Here is an 18005-nt window from a genome sequence, read left to right as displayed (position 1 = left end):
TTTTTAGATTTAATATAATGTAACATAAAGAGAGTCCAGCATATAGACCTGAAAGAATAATTTACTTTGAATTAAATGTTCCCACAGCTAGAGATATTATCAACAGCAAGATGGACTATGTATAGTACAAAATATCAATATGTAACGAGGCTTTTTGACTGACTTCCCAAAGAGACAGCCTATCACATATTCCTCAACAACCGCAAAATACCAGCAATACGCCCACCCAGCGTCAACTGATATCCCGTCTCAACAACGCCCTTACACATCTCCCAAGCCGCAATTCCACCCTTAGCATCCGCCGCGTTCTCCCGGTTCTGGATAGGATAGTCCAGGCGCGGCGGGATACCAGTGCCAATCAAAGTAGGGAAGCGATCAACGCAAATTGACTTAATATTGCATAGACCGCGTAGCCCCTCATCGCCCGCGAACCGGCCATATCCGGATCCGCGCACGCCGCCGAACGGCAGCTGCACAGCGTAAAAGGCGCCGAAGTCGTTGACCGCTACCATTCCGGAGGAGATTTTCGACACGCAGGCTTGCACGTCCGCTTGTCGGTGTCCGAAGACGCTGGCGCCTAGTGCATACGGCGTTGAGTTGGAGATGGCGATTGCGTCGGATACGGACTCGGCGCGCATCATGAGGAAGATCGGGGCGAAGAGCTCTGTTTGCGCGATCCGCATGTCGCGTGTCACGTCTACTAGCAGAGTTGGTGTGAAGTAGTGCCCATGTTGGTGGACTGGGTGTTTGTGTTCGGTGCCGCCAGCGAGGAGGCGTGCGCCTTGTTGCACAGCTTCCTTGATGAGTGTCTCGAGGTTGGCGAATGATGCAGGTGAAATCATAGCACCAACGTCTGGGGTTGCGGTGTCGAGGAGGACAGAGCCGAGGTGGAGATTTCGAATACGTGGAGTTACAATTTCGATGAGTCGTTCGTATGCATTGGGGAGTGCGATGATACGCTCGACGCCAATGCAGTTCTGGCCGGATGATTGGAAGACACCGCGCATGAGGAGAGACGCGATAGAGGAGATATTGCGGAGAGTGCGGGAGTCGTCTCAGGACGACGGCGGGGTCTTTGCCACCCAGCTCGACACACACAGGGATGAGTGACTTGGCTGCTGATGCGCAGACGTGGTGGGCCACAGGTCGGGATCCAATAAAAGTTAGATGCGCGATATCAGGGTGCGAGGTGAATGCATCGGCAACATTGGGTAGACAGACTATTGTCTGCACCAGATCGCGCGAGTGACCACAGCTAGAGAGCGCACCGCGCACCATCTCGAGGAAGTAGACTGCGGACCATGCGGTCTGCTCAGACGGTTTGACAACCACTGCGTTACCGGTAAACAGCGCGCTGATGATCGGTCCGATGAAGTTGTGTAACGGGTAGTTCCAGGACACACAGGCACCCACTACACCCAACGGTTCGTACGTGACCATGTTCTTCTTGTACATCATCAGGAAGTTGGTCGGCCGCCGCTCTGGTAGTAGTGCTTTCTCGCCATGGTCGATTGTCCACTTGAGCTTCTCCACTGTCACAAGGATCTCGCCGAATGAGCCGTCAACTTTTGTTTTACCCGAATCGAGACAGCATGCGGTAACGAGGTCGTCTTGGTGGTCTAAGACATATCTGTGAGATGTTAGTTAAACAAGCCTCATGGGGTGCCGTAGGCAAAGCACGTCCAATGCTTCATAGGGCGGAGCGAATTTGCCAATTCACATACTTCAACAGTGTCCGGAGAACCTTTCTGCGCTCCGCAAAGGTAGTCTTTGACCACTCTGGCTGAGCAGCTTTCGCAACCCGAACGACCTTGTTGACATCTTCGACCGTGGCGGGCTTGATTCCGTTACCGAGCACCCTCCCATCGGCAGGACAGTAGCTCATAATCAATTGATGGTTCCATTTCTGTATAGTAGATAAGCAGTTAGCTTAATCACAGGAGAAAGAAGCCGCAAGAAAAGGATCCCAAGTCAAAAACCAGGATTGTCAACTTACTCCCCGAGCTTGATCCTGCAACACCATTTTCTGCTGCCCCTGAACCTCATCCCATGTCTTGATCGACCCACTGTTGCGCACTTCTGGTGGGACAGGGACATTGAAAACGACCGCTGCCTCTCTCCAACTCTGGAGGTAGAGGTACCCCACGTATACGGCGGCAAGGGAGGTCAACGCGACTCCGATGTACGGGGCGTACTCTGTAGACCCGGGAGGCGCGTAGGCCTCCAGAAGAGTGCGCAGCGAGAGCGGAATGTAGGACGCCAGACAATCCATGGCGGGAATTGGTGTAGTTGGACAACTGGAAAGTGTTGTTGGGGGAGTAAAGGGAGTTTTTGGAGACTTTTCGTGTCTACGATAAGACGATAAGGGGTACTGGTCTTGCCATAGTACATACAACCTTGGAATATAGACCAGCGATCCAACATCAGGTTTGTTTTATGGAGTTGATGGCAATAATAATACACTTGTATTGAGGAATAGCAACACGGTAAATAGATAATAATATAAAGTATAGATATCGTGCTTGAGCCATTCATCGTCATAGACCGATGTGATCAATCCTGATTTCGTAAAGATTCCACCTTCATTCCACATAATTTCGTTGTCATGAATGCATTCCCTCGTCACTCGTTTCGTCGAGAATCGAACTCTCGCTTTCCTCAGTCTCCTCCTCGGAATCCTTGCTCGTTCTCTTACGCTTACTAGCCACCCGCTTAGAAGCCGCTTTCTTCTTAGAAACTACAGTCGGACCGTTGCCCTTGCGCTTCCCGTCGCGAGTTAACAGGTGATCAATGACACAGCCGTCCTCCCAGCCAGCACTGGACTGGCCGGTAGCAGCTCGGCACCGGGGGCAGGTCTTCCCATGCCGGATGAACAGCTGGTGGAGCGAATACTTCAAGTGGTCGGGGATGCGCACTTCCAGGTGGCTGAAGGCAGTTACTTCGTTTGCACGGGCAGGAATCCATCCTAGCCAGCGGCAGAGCCGGAAGATGTGTGTGTCAACGGCAAAACAGGGTCGCTGGAGGCAGAACAATATCACGCAGGCGGCGGTCTTCGGTCCGATTCCGGGGTACTTGATCAGATCGGTCATGGCTTCTTCTGTGGTGAGATTGTGAAGGTGGTTGAGGGAGAGAAAGTTCTGATCTGCGCAGGCAATCTCGTATTGCTTGTCCTTTTCAGCTCTTTCAGGTACTAGCTTGGACGCTGAGTCGTTCTTGGACTCAGAATCTAATAATGAAGCTCGACGCGCCTGGTTGTCTTTGTGGACTATGTCGAGAATCGCCTTGAGGTTCTTGCTTTTGATGTCGGCCAATCCACCACTTTTGATCGCTTCAAACACGTCTTTCACAGTGGCCTGTCGTACGGCATCCCAGTTCACACTTCCCTTGCCGATGCCTTCTGAAAGAATGCCGAATCTTTGCACAAGCCCGCCAAAGGCCTTTGCGGCATTGTTGCCCGTGGTGGCACCGCTGAGAAGAGTGCGAATCAAAGCATCTAGAACGGATGGGACCTCACCACACCCCGTGACTGTCAGGGAGGGTTCGGGAATGGTTGCCGGAACAGTGACTTCGCCATGCACGCTTGACAACAGTTGATTGACAGCCTCACACTCCTCAGCGGTTGGTCGAACCAATTCTGGGAAAGGAGAGATACCAGGTGTCAAGCCGTAAGTATTTTTCTTTGGCTTGCGGCCGGTTGGGGTAGTTTGAACCTTGGTTTCTTTCTTCAACTTGGTTGTAGCTTTGTTCACAGTGCCTTGTAGCTCAGTAGCTAGATCGGTGACTTGTTTGCCATTCAAAGTTTGGCTTTCCTTGTCAGATCCAGCAATCGAGGAGACTGTGGGGTCTGTTGCTATGGACAATGGGACCGGCATAGACCCTAGGTTGTGAGGGACTTCATCGAACAAGTCCAGGCGTGGAACTGGCTTCTCTTTCTTAATTGCGGGATTGGGATCATTGGAGGTTTTCAGCTTGGTGCTTGAGTTAATTTTGGGTGTATTCAAAGTATTGGGTGTATTGGAATTGCCAGTGGGACTGAGACGCTTTCGTTTGTTCACATTAGTTGTGTTCGGTGCTTGGGTTACAGGAGGGCTGTTTTCTTCCCCTGCAATCAATGCAGCGGCAGCCCGTGCTGCAGAGCGAGTAATGCGGCGTTCCATGGTAGAGAAGGTCAGGCCAAAGGACCTGCAGCAAGCACCAAGTTCTTTCAACGTTTTCGGGGAAGCAACGTGTACAAGAACCGATAACTGATACAGGATATATCGAGGTGTATCAGTTCATTTGAACCATCAAGCTTGGAATGCGCATCATGGAGGTTCCAATGACACGGACACGTGACCTGCCTCTTTGGGACAATGGCCAAAATGAAAAAACAGCATTTCAACAATATTGGAATATTGCATTTATTTTAGTTTCATCAAGTATTATTGACAAGGAGTATCTCAAGACACCGGGTATTGGTATTTTCAATGCATTTCCACATCGTTTCCACATCATATAGCAGCAAATCGTGGCTGAGCCACTCAGCACATATGCTCCCTCAAACAAACGCCCAGACACCCAATGCAAAATTACCAAAATGGTGGAGGGAAAAAAAAATTCTAAAAAATGTTTAAAAATCAGATGTCTCGTAATCATGCCTCATGGTCAGCCTGGTTGTGGATACTGATGTCCATGCGGTCCGAGACCTTCGGGTTATGCTGGTCTTCGGTGTTGCTGGCCTTCTTGGCGGCACCAATCGCTGCCGACTCGTTCTCAATGGCGGGGATGATCTTGCCGTTGGTGTCCATAGTGACTCCGTGGGCGGCAATTTGGAAGTCGGTCATATTGGCAAACCCATTGGTGACAGCCTCCTTGGCCTTGTCAAGAGCCTTGATCTTGCGGCCTTCGCCACGGACGGACTCCAGATGCTCGAAGTAACCGGATGAAACGGGGGTAATGTAGCTACCGCAGAAGACACCGACCTCGAAGTTTGTGGGCTCTTCCTGCCCATTCTCGCGGGCAACCTCGGCACAGGCGTCTTTCAGATCAGGTAGAGTTTGGAAGACAACCGCTTCCGCACCAATGTGCTTAGCGATGGCCTCTGAGTTCCGGTTGTGTGCAACCAACTCCTGAGGAGAGGCAAGATCGATACCGTAGATGTGAGCATGTGTGATCTCCGGTGCGCAGCTGGCAAGATAGACTTTCTTAGCGCCGGCTTCCCGGGCCATGTTGACGATTTCGCGACTGGTAGTACCACGCACGATACTGTCATCGACAAGCAGGACATTGCGGTCCTTGAACTCAGCCTTCATGGCATTGAGCTTGCGGCGGACACCCCTTTGCCGTGTCTTTTGTTCCGGCATGATAAAAGTGCGGAAGACGTAACGGTTCTTGACGAAACCGTGGCAGTAAGGCTTGTTAAGGTAGAGTGCGACATTGGTCGCGGACGTAGTCGCTGTTTCAGGAATGGGAATGACGACGTCAATATCCTTGACGATCTCGGGACCCAGAACATCGAGGACCCGTGCACCGAGACGGTCACCCATGCGTTGCCGGCTACGGTACACACTGATGCCATCCATGACGGAGTCAGGACGAGCGAAGTAGACATACTCGAAGATATCCGGGGCATAGGCCTTCTTGGGAGCCACCTGGCGGAAGACCGGTTCACCACCCTTAGCGATGATGACCGCCTCGCCAGGCTGAATGTCACGGTGGTTGGTGAAGCCAAGTTGGTCCAGAGCTACTGATTCAGAAGACATCATGTAGTCCATGCCAGGTCCATCCAGGGACTCGCGGGAGCCCAGAATGAGGGGGCGGATACCGTATGAGTCACGGAAACCCAAGATACCAAAGCCTAGATGACGAGTCAGTACCATTGACTAGAGCACACCACGAATGATTCATAACTTACCAGCGAGCATAGCAGTGCAGGCCCATCCACCCTCGCAGCGCTTGTACATGCGAGTTAAGCTGGCAAAGAGGTCCTCGTGGTTGACACGGGCCTTCTTGGTTTCACTTAGCTCATCGGCGAAGACGTTAAGCATCAGCTCGCTGTCACTGTCGGTATTGATATGACGGTGGGCTTCAAGGTCAAGATGCTTCTTGAGGTCCCCGGCATTGATCAGGTTACCGTTGTGCGCAAAGCAGATACCGTAAGGGCTGTTCACGTAGAAGGGCTGGGCCTCAGCGTTGGCACTAGATCCTGCAGTTGGATACCGCAAATGGCCAATTCCCATGGAGCCAGGAAGGTTGGCCACCTTAGCACCTTCCTGGAAGACCTTGGCAGCCATGCCGTTGGCCTTAAGTTGGTAGATCCGACCGCCGGATGCGCATGTTGCAATACCGGCTGCATCCTGACCACGATCTGTGATACCAAAACCTTTAGTCTCGCAGTCGCAGGTGTATATATTCTGGCCGGAACTCACGTTGGAGAAGGTAAAGTGCCTCGTGGAGATCCACGGCGGCCGCAGATGAGGGGTTCGCCTGGATCAGCGCAATAATACCACACATACTGACGGAGGGTAGGTTTTCTGGAATGGACGAAGAGAATTAGTACCAGTGTTCATCCATTGCATTCACAGGTATAGCAAGATTGCAGTGTCTCAAATCAGTCCAGGTGTTTCTCCGCAACAATTGTTTAGGAAGTCTAACATCTATAAAAAAAAACCATAATTCATCATAAGAGACAGAGGGGGGAAGCTTTGAATATGCTGAAAGCTAAGAACAATAAAACCATGCGACTTACCAAAACCAAATCACGTAAAAGAAGGAGTGAATTTTAGAGAATGGTCATCACTAGAAATGAACACCACCCCAAGAGAGAGAGAGAGAGGGGGAAATATTCCATGGCAGTTGTGTTTCTTCGGTCGTTGTGCTGCCCCACAGAATTAAATTTTCTCTTCTCCTGCCCGGGCCGACCTCGGGGGGCATGTCATGAGTCAGCAGTGTCCCACATTCCAAACTTGGGGGGTTTCCCCGGTACTATCCCGAACGGGCTAAGCGTCTATAGAGGATGTTGATACATACATAGATAAGTGTACAGACCAGCTTGGAGGTGCCACGCCGATCTTCAATGAGATAACATGAAAACCATGGCTTTATTTCAGTCTTTCATGCTGCACAAACTGGATGCCATCCCTGCTTTGTTGAAATAGAAATACTTAAAGACGAATCCGTATTGCTTCAGTTGGAACTTGTTATGTATAGAAGGTCTGGCAAAGCCCCCAGCTACTTCTCTTTAAATCAAATTGTGTTCATTCGTGCGGGGCTAGTTTCGACACCCGATCTATAGAGATAGAAGTGTTTCTGAAGGCCAAGTCATCTGGACGTGAGACCCTACCAAGATCATCCATCGGTCTGATATCGAAATTTGATTTGTTAACCTTGATTTCAAACCTGGACTTCACATCCTCTCACAAACCGAGCACGGAGGATTTCATCTGTCAACCATCCCACCAATGGCTGATATCAATGATCGATCTCGTATCTCGGTGTCTCCTTTTGGAGACCCAGTCCCTGTGAGCACTGCAGAGTTTCGAGCAGTAACTCATGAGCCGACAACGTCTGACGACGACATCATCATGTCAGATCTGTCGGCGACCTTTAGCATTCCACCCATACAGGAGGCCAGCCACACCTCCTTCCAGGCCACCGAGAACCTGCAGATCGTCATCGATCTCACTTGTGACGATGATACCAATCAAGCGATTGAGGAGTTGACCTCTGATATGGCACACGTTGCGGCTCCCTCCGCCATCACTGCAGGTGACGACTCAGAAAGTGACCGGTCTTCCTCCGGCAACTCATCTTTCATCAGCAACCAGTCCGCCAGCTGCAGCCCAACGCCCGAGACAGTGCAGCAAGAAATAAACATCGGGGGTATTGTGTTCAAGCCTGGAATATCTCTGGAGCTTGATGATGGCTCCTTCATGCGTGTTGAGGATATGATTCCTCAGCCTCATGACCTGCGTTTTTTCGGCCGGCGTCTTTATCGCACCACTCACCCCGAAGCCAAGACATACCTGCCAAAGCTTAACGATGAATTGGTCTGGCTCACTCAGAACACCGATCACGTTAGCATTAGGAGAGTCAGGCGGATTGTGCCCATTCGCTTCACCAACTACCGGACTGACTTCAATAACCTCACACCGGGAGAAGAACTGACTTGCCGACTGAAGCTCACCATTCGCCAGAATGGAGTCGTCATTATCCCTGGTCATGCACCTTTGAGTGCAGAGCAGTGTGCCATTGAGTGGTTGACCTTCGCTGAATCAGACCCAGGACTCGGCAAGCTCGCGAACCAGCTGCGTGCTGAATGGAGAGGCCAGACTGTGCCTTTTGGTGAGGCTAGCAAGTCTTCCATGGCCAGGGATCTTGAAAGACAGGGTGTGATTGATTTGACTGCCCCTGACCGTGCATACACATTTGGTGACGCGTACTGTGGTGCTGGTGGTGTGTCTTGCGGGGCCAAGCAGGCCGGCTTGAAGCTTCAATGGGCCGTCGATATCGACAAGCATGCTCTAGAAACATACCAGCTCAATTTTGACGACGTAGAGGTTGAGCATTCCGATTTTTTCAGTTTTCTTACCAACGATCCGAGATTCTTGCGGGTGGACATTGCACACTGCTCACCCCCCTGCCAGACCTGGTCTCCTGCGCATACGGTGCCCTGTCCTCGCGATGACGCCAACTCCGCGTGCGTATTTTCGGCTGGAAGTCTGATTCAGGAGTCACGTCCCCGAGTGCTGACCATGGAGGAAACCATGGGATTACCGCAACGATTCCCCGTTATCTTCAACCGAGTTGTACTGGACATGGTTGAATTTGGATATTCTGTTCGCTGGTCGGTGTTGGGATGTGACGAATATGGTGTGCCTCAGGAGCGGAAGAGACTTCTTCTCATTGCTGCGGGGTAAGTGAAGTAAAAGACGATGCTTTTCAGGTCTCCATATTTATGTATCTAACCACGTGCCCCTAGACCCGGTGAAGTTCTGCCACATTATGCCCAACCCACCCATGGCATGCCCGGTCACGGTTTACTTCCCCGCGAAACTATTTCATCCACCATTGACAACATTCCTCCTGATGCCGATGACCACAACGTTGAAGGGGCACTGGCACGGTGGGCTCTGAGCCACCGACCCTCTTTTGATCGCCACTCTCTAGCTAGGACCATTACTTGCGGGGGCGGCGAATACAACTACCACCCCTCGGGCACCCGGCCGTATACCAATCGTGAGATGGCCCTATTGCAGACATTCCCCCTTGACTTCCAGTTTACTGGGAGATTCATGCGTAAGCAGATTGGGAATGCCGTGCCGCCGCTCTTCGCCAAGGCTATTTATGAAGAGATCGTCAAGTCTCTACGTGAGACAGATACAGAGGAGGCCATGGGAATCTTCCACTGATTAATCAGTGAGAGTGATGGCGAGGGAGATGACGAGAGCAGAGGAATAGGAAGGGGCAAGGAGTTGGGGATTGGGGCTGTCTGGGGTGATGATCTGCGACCTCACGTGCAGATCAGCCGAGGGCGAAGGGGTTGTGAGCTCGGTGTGAGCTCTATCCAAGCACAAGGATTTTTACTCTGAACTTGCCCATTCTTGCATATTCGGGCCGCGTATATTCCGATTTCGCTACATATTGCAGCTATTGTCTGTCCACGGGTTGCTCTCTTGATTATGTCCGATATTCGGATCCCCGTTGGGGGAGCTCAACGGACGGTAATGTAGCAATCAATTCGGCCCATTGAGAAAGTAAACGTACAATTATTGGTCTGACGACCTGTAGACAAGGTAATTAATTCCATAAATAGGGGCCCTGGGGAGTTAGAGAGGTGTACAAAAAAAGTCGAGTGAAGTAATACCCGACTGTAACCGACCCTCGGCAGGATGCAGTCAGCTTGGAACTCTCCCCCGGACATTCTCCCTTTCCCAACATTTCTCCTTTCGTCCATTTGTTTTTAAATAAACTACCATCTCCTCTTCTCCCACTTTCCAATTGTGTCAATTGTTGGATCCTCAATTTCAGTCCTATTCCCAATTCTCCTTTCACAATGTCCCTGCCCGCAGTGAGACGCCTGACCCACACGTCTCCCCGCACTTTGGCCCGCATCTCCAGATTGCCCACTTTGGCTTCTTCCCTCCCCATCACTCCCCGTATCTCTGTTCCTCGCACTCCCCGTTTCTCTACAATGGCTGCCCGTCAATCTTCCGCCCCAGCGGTTCACACCGACAAGTCTTATGACCCTGAAATTCAGGACATGGCCAGTTACATCCACGACTATAAGGTGGATTCCGACTTGGCAGTAAGTTAGCCCGGCTCGGTACGATCGAACACTTGCTAATTCTAAAATTGGTGGTCTACAGTTTGACACTGCTCGTCTGGTATTCCTGGACACCCTTGGTTGTGGATTGGAGGCTCTGAAATTCAAGGAATGCGCGAAGCTCCTTGGCCCTGTTGTGGACGGTACCGTCGTCCCCAATGGTACCCGTGTACCTGGTACTCCTTACCAGCTGGACCCGGTCAATGGCGCTTTTAACATCGGTGCTATGATCCGCTGGCTCGACTACAATGACTGCTGGCTCGCTGCCGAGTGGGGTCACCCCTCGGACAACCTCGGTGGTATCTTGGCTGTGGCCGACTGGATCTCGCGCACCAACCGCGCCGGTGGAAACCTTGGCAACGGCAAGATCCTGAAGATCCATGATGTTTTGGAGGCCATGATCAAGGCCCACGAGATCCAGGGTGTCCTGGCTCTGGAGAACTCCTACAACAAGGTCGGCCTCGACCACGTTGTTCTCGTCAAGGTTGCGACTACCGCTGTCGTCTCCAAGATGATGGGTCTTACTGAGAAACAGACCGCCGATGCTATCACCCAGGCTTGGGTGGACGGCCAGTCTCTCCGTACCTACCGCCACTCGCCAAACACTATGTCCCGTAAGTCGTGGGCTGCCGGTGACGCCTGCCAGCGCGCTGTCAATCTGGTTCTCAAGGTCCAAAAGGGTGAAGGTGGTCTGCGCACTGTTCTCTCTGCTCCTACCTGGGGCTTCTACGATGTGCTGTTCAAGGGCAAGAAGTTCCAATTCCAGCGTCCCTACGGAAGTTACGTCATGGAGAACGTTCTGTTCAAGGTTTCTTATCCTGGTAAGTACAAGAAAGTTTCACAGAAAATGATACTATATGGGATTGACAACAGCTAACTCGTTTTTAATAGCCGAGTTCCACTCTCAGACTGCCATTGAGGCCGCTGAAAAGGTCAATGCCAAGCTTGCGTCCATGGGCAAGAGTGCCAAGGACATCAAAGAGATCACCAACCGCACACATGAGGCATGCATCCGCATCATCGACAAGCAGTTCAAGGAGATGGACAACTTCGCCGACCGCGACCACTGTGTGCAGTACATGGTTGCCACCATGCTCGTCTTTGGCCGTCTGACCGCTAGCGACTACGCTGACGGCTCCGAGGCCGCCACCTCCCCTCTACTGGAGGATCTCCGCAAGAAGATCCGCTGTGTCGAGGACACCAAGTTCACTACCGATTATCACGACCCCAGCAAGCGCACTATCCCCAACGCGCTGACCGTCACCCTGAATGACGGTACTGTTCTGGAGGAGGTTGTCGTCGAGGCTCCTCTGGGCCACCGTCTCCGCCGCGAGGAGGCCAAGCCTGATATTCTCGCCAAGTACAAGCGTCACATCGAGGCGCACTTTGACCAGGCTCGCGTCGACGAGCTACTGAAGGTTGGCTGGAACCGCTCAGAGCTGGAGAATTACGATGTTGACCAGTATGTCGACCTCTACGTGAAGGACAAGACAATTGCCTCCTCGTAAACTTTTAAGTGAACGGTTTGCCTGGTGTACTCCACCGGAAATCGCACGTGTATGACGAACATATTTTTTATTATACCGCAAAATTGTATAGAGCTTTTCTTTTCCAGTGTTTATTCAGTATTCCCCTATCCGCAGCGTAACTATATGTCTCCTTCATTCTCAGCCCGAGGCACCTGGAGTGCACTTCACCCCCAAATCCGACGGGGTATTAGCACACAGCACCTCACTTCCCCCAGATGGCGCCTCAACAGTATAAGCACCAACCTTGACATCACAAGTTCCACGAGCTCCACAAGCAAGACTGCCCGTAACAGCTTTATACTTCCCGCTTGTCTTGCCACTAATCTTGTCAAAAACAATGCCCGTCAAATCCGCATTCCCGGGATTCTCCACGCAGTAATTTTCATCCTCTCCATAACAACTCTCGATCTGAATTGCATAGTCACTCCCATCAACCACAATATCGGTGAAAGTGACATTGCTCACTGTCGACATGCCGTGGCCGTTACCAGAGGGATACGTCTTGATCCCAACTGCCTTGGTCGACTTAATCATGGTCGCGCCTGACACATGCACATTCTTCACGAAGTCATCAGAACCCTTCCCCAGCGATCCCACCGATAGTCCATGGCTTCCAGTGCAGGTAATATCCTTGACTGTGACGCCGTCTGCACCGGGCTTGAATGCCACGCAGTCATCATCGTTCTTCACGTTCACGTTGCTGATGGTCACATCTGTGCTGGCGCCGATGTCGAAGCCGTCTGTATTCTTCGGCTCATTGACGCTTTTAGATGTGGCGTCCATTTTTAGATCTAAGAATTTTGCAGTCTTGGTATTACCCTTGACGGAATTGAAGACGTTGGGTGGGTTCATTTGGCGGAGGTTGGAGACCTCGATGTTAGAGCCGCCGGTGATGTAGAGGAGGGTTGGACGCTCGTAGCTGCTGTCTTTTGCGAAAAGGTCCCATCTATACATTATATTAGTGAACTGGAATGAGTGTTGAAAGGAACAAAAGGAAAGAAAAGCGTACGCATCTTGCCCATTTCCGTCAATGACTCCGCTGCCTGTCAGAGATCGGATTTTAAGTCCATCAATGTTCTTGATATTGATCATTGCTGTTTGCCCCTTCCAGGTGTCTGTCGACGAGCTGAATTTTAAGAGGCCTTCCACTTGGAAGTCACAGCCAACACATCCTGCGAAATCCAGTGGGCTGTTCAAGTAGTAGGTTTTGCCGGCGGGGATGACAATAGTGCCTCCCTTGCCGCATGAGGCGATTGCCGACGTGATAGCGGGAACATCGTCGATTGAAGCAGAACCACCTGCTGCTGGTGTGCAAGGTGAAGCACGAGCATGGTTATGTCTTGTTCTGTCTGGTAGGGCGAGAGATGAGCCGAGAAGGGCAAAGACTGCGAGGGCTTTTGTTATCGACATGGCGCAAGTGTTTCAAGGTATCACAGCTATGGTGTGGGAATAACTACATATCTAGTGAATCCACAGCTTTTATAACTTTTCCTTCTCATCTTCTCTCCTCCTTTTCTCTTCTCATGTCCTTTGCACGTGGAAATGTTTCACCGGATAAATGAGACAATTTGAAACCTATATATGTATGAAACGCCAAAACCCCTCTTTTTAGCCACAGCCCTGCCATTCGAGGAATAACTTTCTTTAATGAATATCATTTATTCATTCTCAAACATATTCAGGGTCCAGATACTCCTTTTGATCACCGAATGGTTTGTTCTCCGGTGACTTCTCCGCGTTGATTTTCCTCTTGATCTACGACCCCTACAAGATCCACTTCCATCGGAGCCACGAGCTGCGGAACGCCCGGGGACTCAGTGAAACAAGTGCAAACTATCAAACTAAAAAGAGTGAGCAATTAATCTACTGTGGATATACGTGTTCAAATCTACTTACCCCTTAACGATGGCTGAAGAAATCATGCCGCTTATGGAAATATCTCTCGGATAAATCTGCCTCTTTTACTATACAGAAGCTCCAGTGGACTCACATGGGTCTCAAAATGCTAGACATACGGAAGTACTAGTTTTCATTGCATGTAAGATCCATAAAAGCGTCCGGAGCTCTCCGCGTTTACCGTATATAAACCGACAATCATTCCCTTCTTCGGTAAAATAACAATTTCTACCAAATGTATCCATACAACTTCCTCCTCACAGTCCTATCCTTGGGAACGGCTGTCCTGGCCGCACCCACCGAACTAGTCACTCGCGCAGCCAGGACTAGTGCCCCCTCAGGTTGCCTGACAGTCGGTTCTAACGGGAAGTACTCCACTATCGGCGATGCCCTGACTGCCCTCGGCTCTTCCTCAGCGGCGGCTTGTATCTATGTCGCTAGTGGCACCTACGAGGAACAGATTACTATCAACTATGCCGGTGCTCTGACCTTGTATGGTGAGACTGCTGATACGGAGACGTACAAGAAAAACACCGTTACCATTACCCATACCATCTCTTCCCCCCAGGCTGGCTCGCTGGATAAGAGTGCTACTGTGAATGTTGTCGCCGATGGGTTCAAGATGCACAACATCAATGTGGTGAACGGGTTCGGGAAAGGTGCACAGGCTGTTGCGTGAGTATTTATTTCTTGCTTTGGTATTGAATTATTGACTGATTATGCTAGACTCGTCGCCAATGCCGATAAACTCCAGCTTCTATGCATGCCAGTTCTCCGGATACCAGGATACCCTGTACGCCAAGGCGGGAAGACAGTACTATGCCAACTGCAAGGTTGAGGGTAAGTCATTTTCTATCACATACACCCATCTCGTTATTATATATTGACAATTTCTAGGAGCCGTGGACTATATCTTTGGCGCTGCCTCCGCCTGGTTCAATAACTGCGACATTGTCTCCAACGGCCCTGGCGCCATAACCGCCAGTTCACGCCAGACAACCACCGACACGACCTGGTATGCATTTGACGACTGCACTGTCAAGGCTGCGTCAAGTGCTATCAAGGTTGGCACTGTATTCCTTGGCCGTCCATGGCGAGTCCTTGCTCGCGTCATCTTCCAGAACTCCAGCCTGCGTAGTGTGGTTAATCCCAAGGGATGGACGACAATGGCGGACGGAGCTACACCACTCTACTATGAGTATAATAATTCTGGGGCCGGGTCGGATACTTCTGAGCGCCAGTTCGAGACTCATATCTCGGCAGCGGTCACAAAGGAGACTGTTTTGGGAAGTGATTACGCTACTTGGATTTGATTCGAGTCATCAGTGGACCATGAAGTCAGGTTAGGATTTAGCTTGGTGCAATGTATTCTAAGGAGACGGTGTTGTGGAGAGATTATTTATATTGATTGAGTATACTCGAGTTGATAGTGAACTATGGAGTCAGATTACAGACTAATTTGTATCTTTCAATTGACTTGACTGCCAGTGTTTCAACGGCGTGTTACTTGTGCATATATATTCCGTGTTTATGTATTATGTACATTGGTTGTATGCATCTTACTCTCTAAGCCCGTAACCCCAAGGTAACAACTCATTAATAGAAACAGATTTCACCCCTCCATCCTTCCGCACAACAGCCCGAATACCAGGATGCAGATCATGCAACACCTGTCGACACCGACCACAGGGATTAAGAACAACTCCATCTTGGCCGTCTTCTCCAATAGCAACAATATGTGAGAGACGAGGAGTCCCGGCACCCGCGGCTACACCGAGTACCACGAGCTCGGCACATGGTCCGCCAGTGAAATGATACACGTTCACACCAGTGAAAATCCGTCCGTCGACAGAGAGGGCTGCGCTGGCCACGCTGTATGTATCTGATTTGGGGATTGCATTGATAGTTGTTCTTGCGATTTCGATGAGGTTGGTTTCTTTAGGAGTCAAGTCCATAGTGACGAATGAAGGGATTCGATGCTTGATTTCTGATAGAGGTATATGTGATATGGTGATAGTCTGGATGCTACGACGCAAAGGATTTGTGTATCTTTGGAGGAGAGAAAAGGGCAGCTTAAAATGTGTTTCCATAGCAGATGGGAAATGCGGAGCTCCGAGATAAATTTCCTATTCCGGTGCCCGACTGCTCAAAGTTGATTATTGCACAAGAGGGAAGAAGTGACTGTACGACTACGATAATTTAGTGCACAAGTTCCCTGTAAGGAGATAGCATGGATTAAGATTATGGGGGAGATTGCTGAGCACGTCATCCTTTGAAGGTGCCCATTCGGTCAGTATACATAGACCCTTCTCATCGCGATTGTAGTGGCTATAGTTCGCTCTATTATGTCGGGGTATGTATACATAAAATTAAGGTCTTTCCCTTAGCCTATTTGGAACATGGATAATAGACGTATAAACGTAGAGTAAAGTGCTGAATGAGCATGTTTCGTGTCACGTTGATGGATATATCTCAAAGCGAAAAAAGAAAGATTAAAGGACAATTCAAAAGAAAAATGAGGAAAAGCAGGTAGTGGGAAAAAAGCAAGAAGCCAGAGTGATCCCAAGTCTTGGAGGGTATAACCGTTAACAATATCAATGCGAATTGTACTCGACGTAAGCGCCCCAACCGGGTCATGCGTGCAGCAAGTCAATAATTTCCGGGAACTATCCTCGTCTCTCTTCCTCTGGCGAATACGAAGCTTGGCAGATCGGGCACTTGTACCGACGGTATTCAAACCAGGATTTGAGACAATCGAGGTGGAAGGCGTGCTTGCAGCGGTTCAGTATGAGGACCTCGCTATCAGGTGGGGAATGTTGGGCCCCGCAGCTGCAGTGGGGGGGCTGGACGTGTCGCCGTATTCGGGTTGTGGTTGTGCTGGCCGTGGGCCAGAACGGCTGGGTCGGGACAGGCGAGGTATGGGGATGACGACAGTGCCGAGAGGCAAATGGGGCTGGGCGGGTTAGCTTAGTTCTAGAAGATTCAGGCGATTTGTCCAGGGTCAATTGCGCGGCCTGCTATCTCTAGCCAAGACGACAATGTGCTGATCCAGGAACAAGGCGAATTGACATTGGGGGACTTTGCGAGCAAGAATGCCTTGCCCAGAAAGATGGATCCGCCTCCACGAGAACTCGCCGATCCCTATAGGGCGGAGGGACCGAGAGCCCAGCCCTAGTGTCCCCACACTACATCATCGGGACGCAGGGCCAAGAAATTCGAGGAGAGGGGGTGCCGGAATCCGAGACCGGTGGAATGCTGAAATTCATATCTCGCTTACCAAGTATCTTGGCCATATTGCTGGACATTGGAAGGCACGCTTTGTTCTTCCAACCATCGGTCAACGGACACAGGTTGGCCCAACACGTTCTGCAACTGTACCTGATAGACTGGTGGGAGAACGCGGGTTTCGGCCATTGCCCGCATGGCCGTGCGTCGCCGGTGATGCCACATGATCAATCTGCATGTAGAAAGCATACATATTAGTGATCGGCGCGTCAGAAGTTCGAGAACAATCCGTATGGAATCAAGCGTGGGGATTGCCAAGACTTTGCCAAGACTCACACTGGAATCATGCTGATCAGGGAGAACAGGGCAACCGCCCCAATAACAACCCCAATTATCTCCTCTCGCGGCATAGAATCGTCCGCCATGAGTGGAGGGTCATATGGATTCCGGGGCCAAGCGAAGATACGAGAAGAAAATAAAAATAAAGAATTGGAGTATCGCCCAATAGTAGAACCAACGAGAATAGAGGAATAACGCAACGTGGGACAGTGCAACCTGGATCGGACCACCCGGCTCAATTATGTATTCAGGCACTGTGTCCCCAATAACAATAGATGGCCCATTATCTGAGGCAACAAAACAAGTTCAAATCAGTTTTTGCCACATAGGTGAAGGAAAATGCCCCCCGGAGGAGGGAGGCGGATTTGAAGCGGAGGAACTCTCGAGCCCCCAAATGCCAAGAAGTTCCAAGAGCCAAGAGCCAAGACGCCAAGAGCTAGGAAGTGAACATGGGCAACAGAAAGCGATGACCAGGAAATGCCAAGAACTTTCCGCGCCAATAGGCGTCGGAGAATTCCCGCGTGGACCGCCCGAGGCGTCGCCCAGAGTCGTTTGCGTCATCGTCTGAATGGGGAAAGTCAGTATGATGCGCCAAGGGAAGTCCGCTTGACACCCGAGATTTGGTAGAAGAAGCTGATTGGCCATCAGAACATCATGATGGTGGTTCCCCGGATGCCGGACACGATTTCCACCAGATTACTTCCGGCCCTAAC

At 50.7% G+C, this 18005-nt stretch overlaps 9 protein-coding genes across 9 annotated transcripts; 3 read left to right on the top strand and 6 right to left on the bottom strand.

Moving 5' to 3' along the window:
* Positions 1-182: 182 nt before the first annotated feature.
* Positions 183-2272, bottom strand: N7519_008338 (uncharacterized protein; the record flags this gene model as incomplete). The annotated part of the gene is made up of 4 exons (XM_057295114.1): positions 183-977; positions 1018-1630; positions 1725-1906; positions 1997-2272. 4 exons carry the CDS (start codon positions 2270-2272, stop codon positions 183-185), a joined length of 1866 nt encoding a protein of 621 aa, XP_057142996.1.
* A 331-nt stretch (positions 2273-2603) lies between these two features.
* On the bottom strand, positions 2604-4157 carry N7519_008337 (endonuclease III domain-containing protein; the record flags this gene model as incomplete). The annotated part of the gene is made up of 1 exon (XM_057295113.1): positions 2604-4157. The coding sequence occupies one exon, from the start codon at positions 4155-4157 to the stop codon at positions 2604-2606; it is 1554 nt and encodes a 517-aa protein (XP_057142995.1).
* Positions 4158-4631: 474 nt separating this feature from the next.
* Positions 4632-6492, bottom strand: N7519_008336 (amidophosphoribosyltransferase; the record flags this gene model as incomplete). The annotated part of the gene is made up of 3 exons (XM_057295112.1): positions 4632-5836; positions 5894-6346; positions 6408-6492. The coding sequence occupies 3 exons, from the start codon at positions 6490-6492 to the stop codon at positions 4632-4634; spliced, it is 1743 nt and encodes a 580-aa protein (XP_057142994.1).
* Positions 6493-7439: 947 nt separating this feature from the next.
* On the top strand, positions 7440-9389 carry N7519_008335 (DNA cytosine methyltransferase; the record flags this gene model as incomplete). Its single annotated transcript, XM_057295111.1, has 2 exons — positions 7440-8893; positions 8960-9389. 2 exons carry the CDS (start codon positions 7440-7442, stop codon positions 9387-9389), a joined length of 1884 nt encoding a protein of 627 aa, XP_057142993.1.
* A 644-nt stretch (positions 9390-10033) lies between these two features.
* On the top strand, positions 10034-11811 carry N7519_008334 (putative 2-methylcitrate dehydratase; the record flags this gene model as incomplete). Its single annotated transcript, XM_057295110.1, has 3 exons — positions 10034-10285; positions 10347-11124; positions 11195-11811. 3 exons carry the CDS (start codon positions 10034-10036, stop codon positions 11809-11811), a joined length of 1647 nt encoding a protein of 548 aa, XP_057142992.1.
* Positions 11812-11970: 159 nt separating this feature from the next.
* Positions 11971-13242, bottom strand: N7519_008333 (putative extracellular exo-polygalacturonase; the record flags this gene model as incomplete). The annotated part of the gene is made up of 2 exons (XM_057295109.1): positions 11971-12778; positions 12842-13242. 2 exons carry the CDS (start codon positions 13240-13242, stop codon positions 11971-11973), a joined length of 1209 nt encoding a protein of 402 aa, XP_057142991.1.
* A 721-nt stretch (positions 13243-13963) lies between these two features.
* pmeA (putative pectin methylesterase) lies at positions 13964-15041 on the top strand (the record flags this gene model as incomplete). Its single annotated transcript, XM_057295108.1, has 3 exons — positions 13964-14403; positions 14483-14568; positions 14626-15041. The coding sequence occupies 3 exons, from the start codon at positions 13964-13966 to the stop codon at positions 15039-15041; spliced, it is 942 nt and encodes a 313-aa protein (XP_057142990.1).
* A 246-nt stretch (positions 15042-15287) lies between these two features.
* Positions 15288-15683, bottom strand: N7519_008331 (cytidine deaminase family protein; the record flags this gene model as incomplete). Its single annotated transcript, XM_057295107.1, has 1 exon — positions 15288-15683. The coding sequence occupies one exon, from the start codon at positions 15681-15683 to the stop codon at positions 15288-15290; it is 396 nt and encodes a 131-aa protein (XP_057142989.1).
* A 711-nt stretch (positions 15684-16394) lies between these two features.
* Positions 16395-17378, bottom strand: N7519_008330 (RING finger protein; the record flags this gene model as incomplete). The annotated part of the gene is made up of 3 exons (XM_057295106.1): positions 16395-16694; positions 17044-17185; positions 17290-17378. The coding sequence occupies 3 exons, from the start codon at positions 17376-17378 to the stop codon at positions 16395-16397; spliced, it is 531 nt and encodes a 176-aa protein (XP_057142988.1).
* Between the last annotated feature and the right edge of the window lie 627 nt (positions 17379-18005).

This window comes from Penicillium mononematosum (genome assembly GCF_028829835.1).
Source record: "Penicillium mononematosum strain IBT 11891 chromosome Unknown utg000005l:1.0-9366267.0:1.0-9372171.0, whole genome shotgun sequence".
In the NCBI taxonomy this organism is placed as follows: Eukaryota; Fungi; Ascomycota; class Eurotiomycetes; order Eurotiales; family Aspergillaceae; genus Penicillium; species Penicillium mononematosum.
This window is presented reverse-complemented; position numbering and strand designations above follow the sequence as displayed.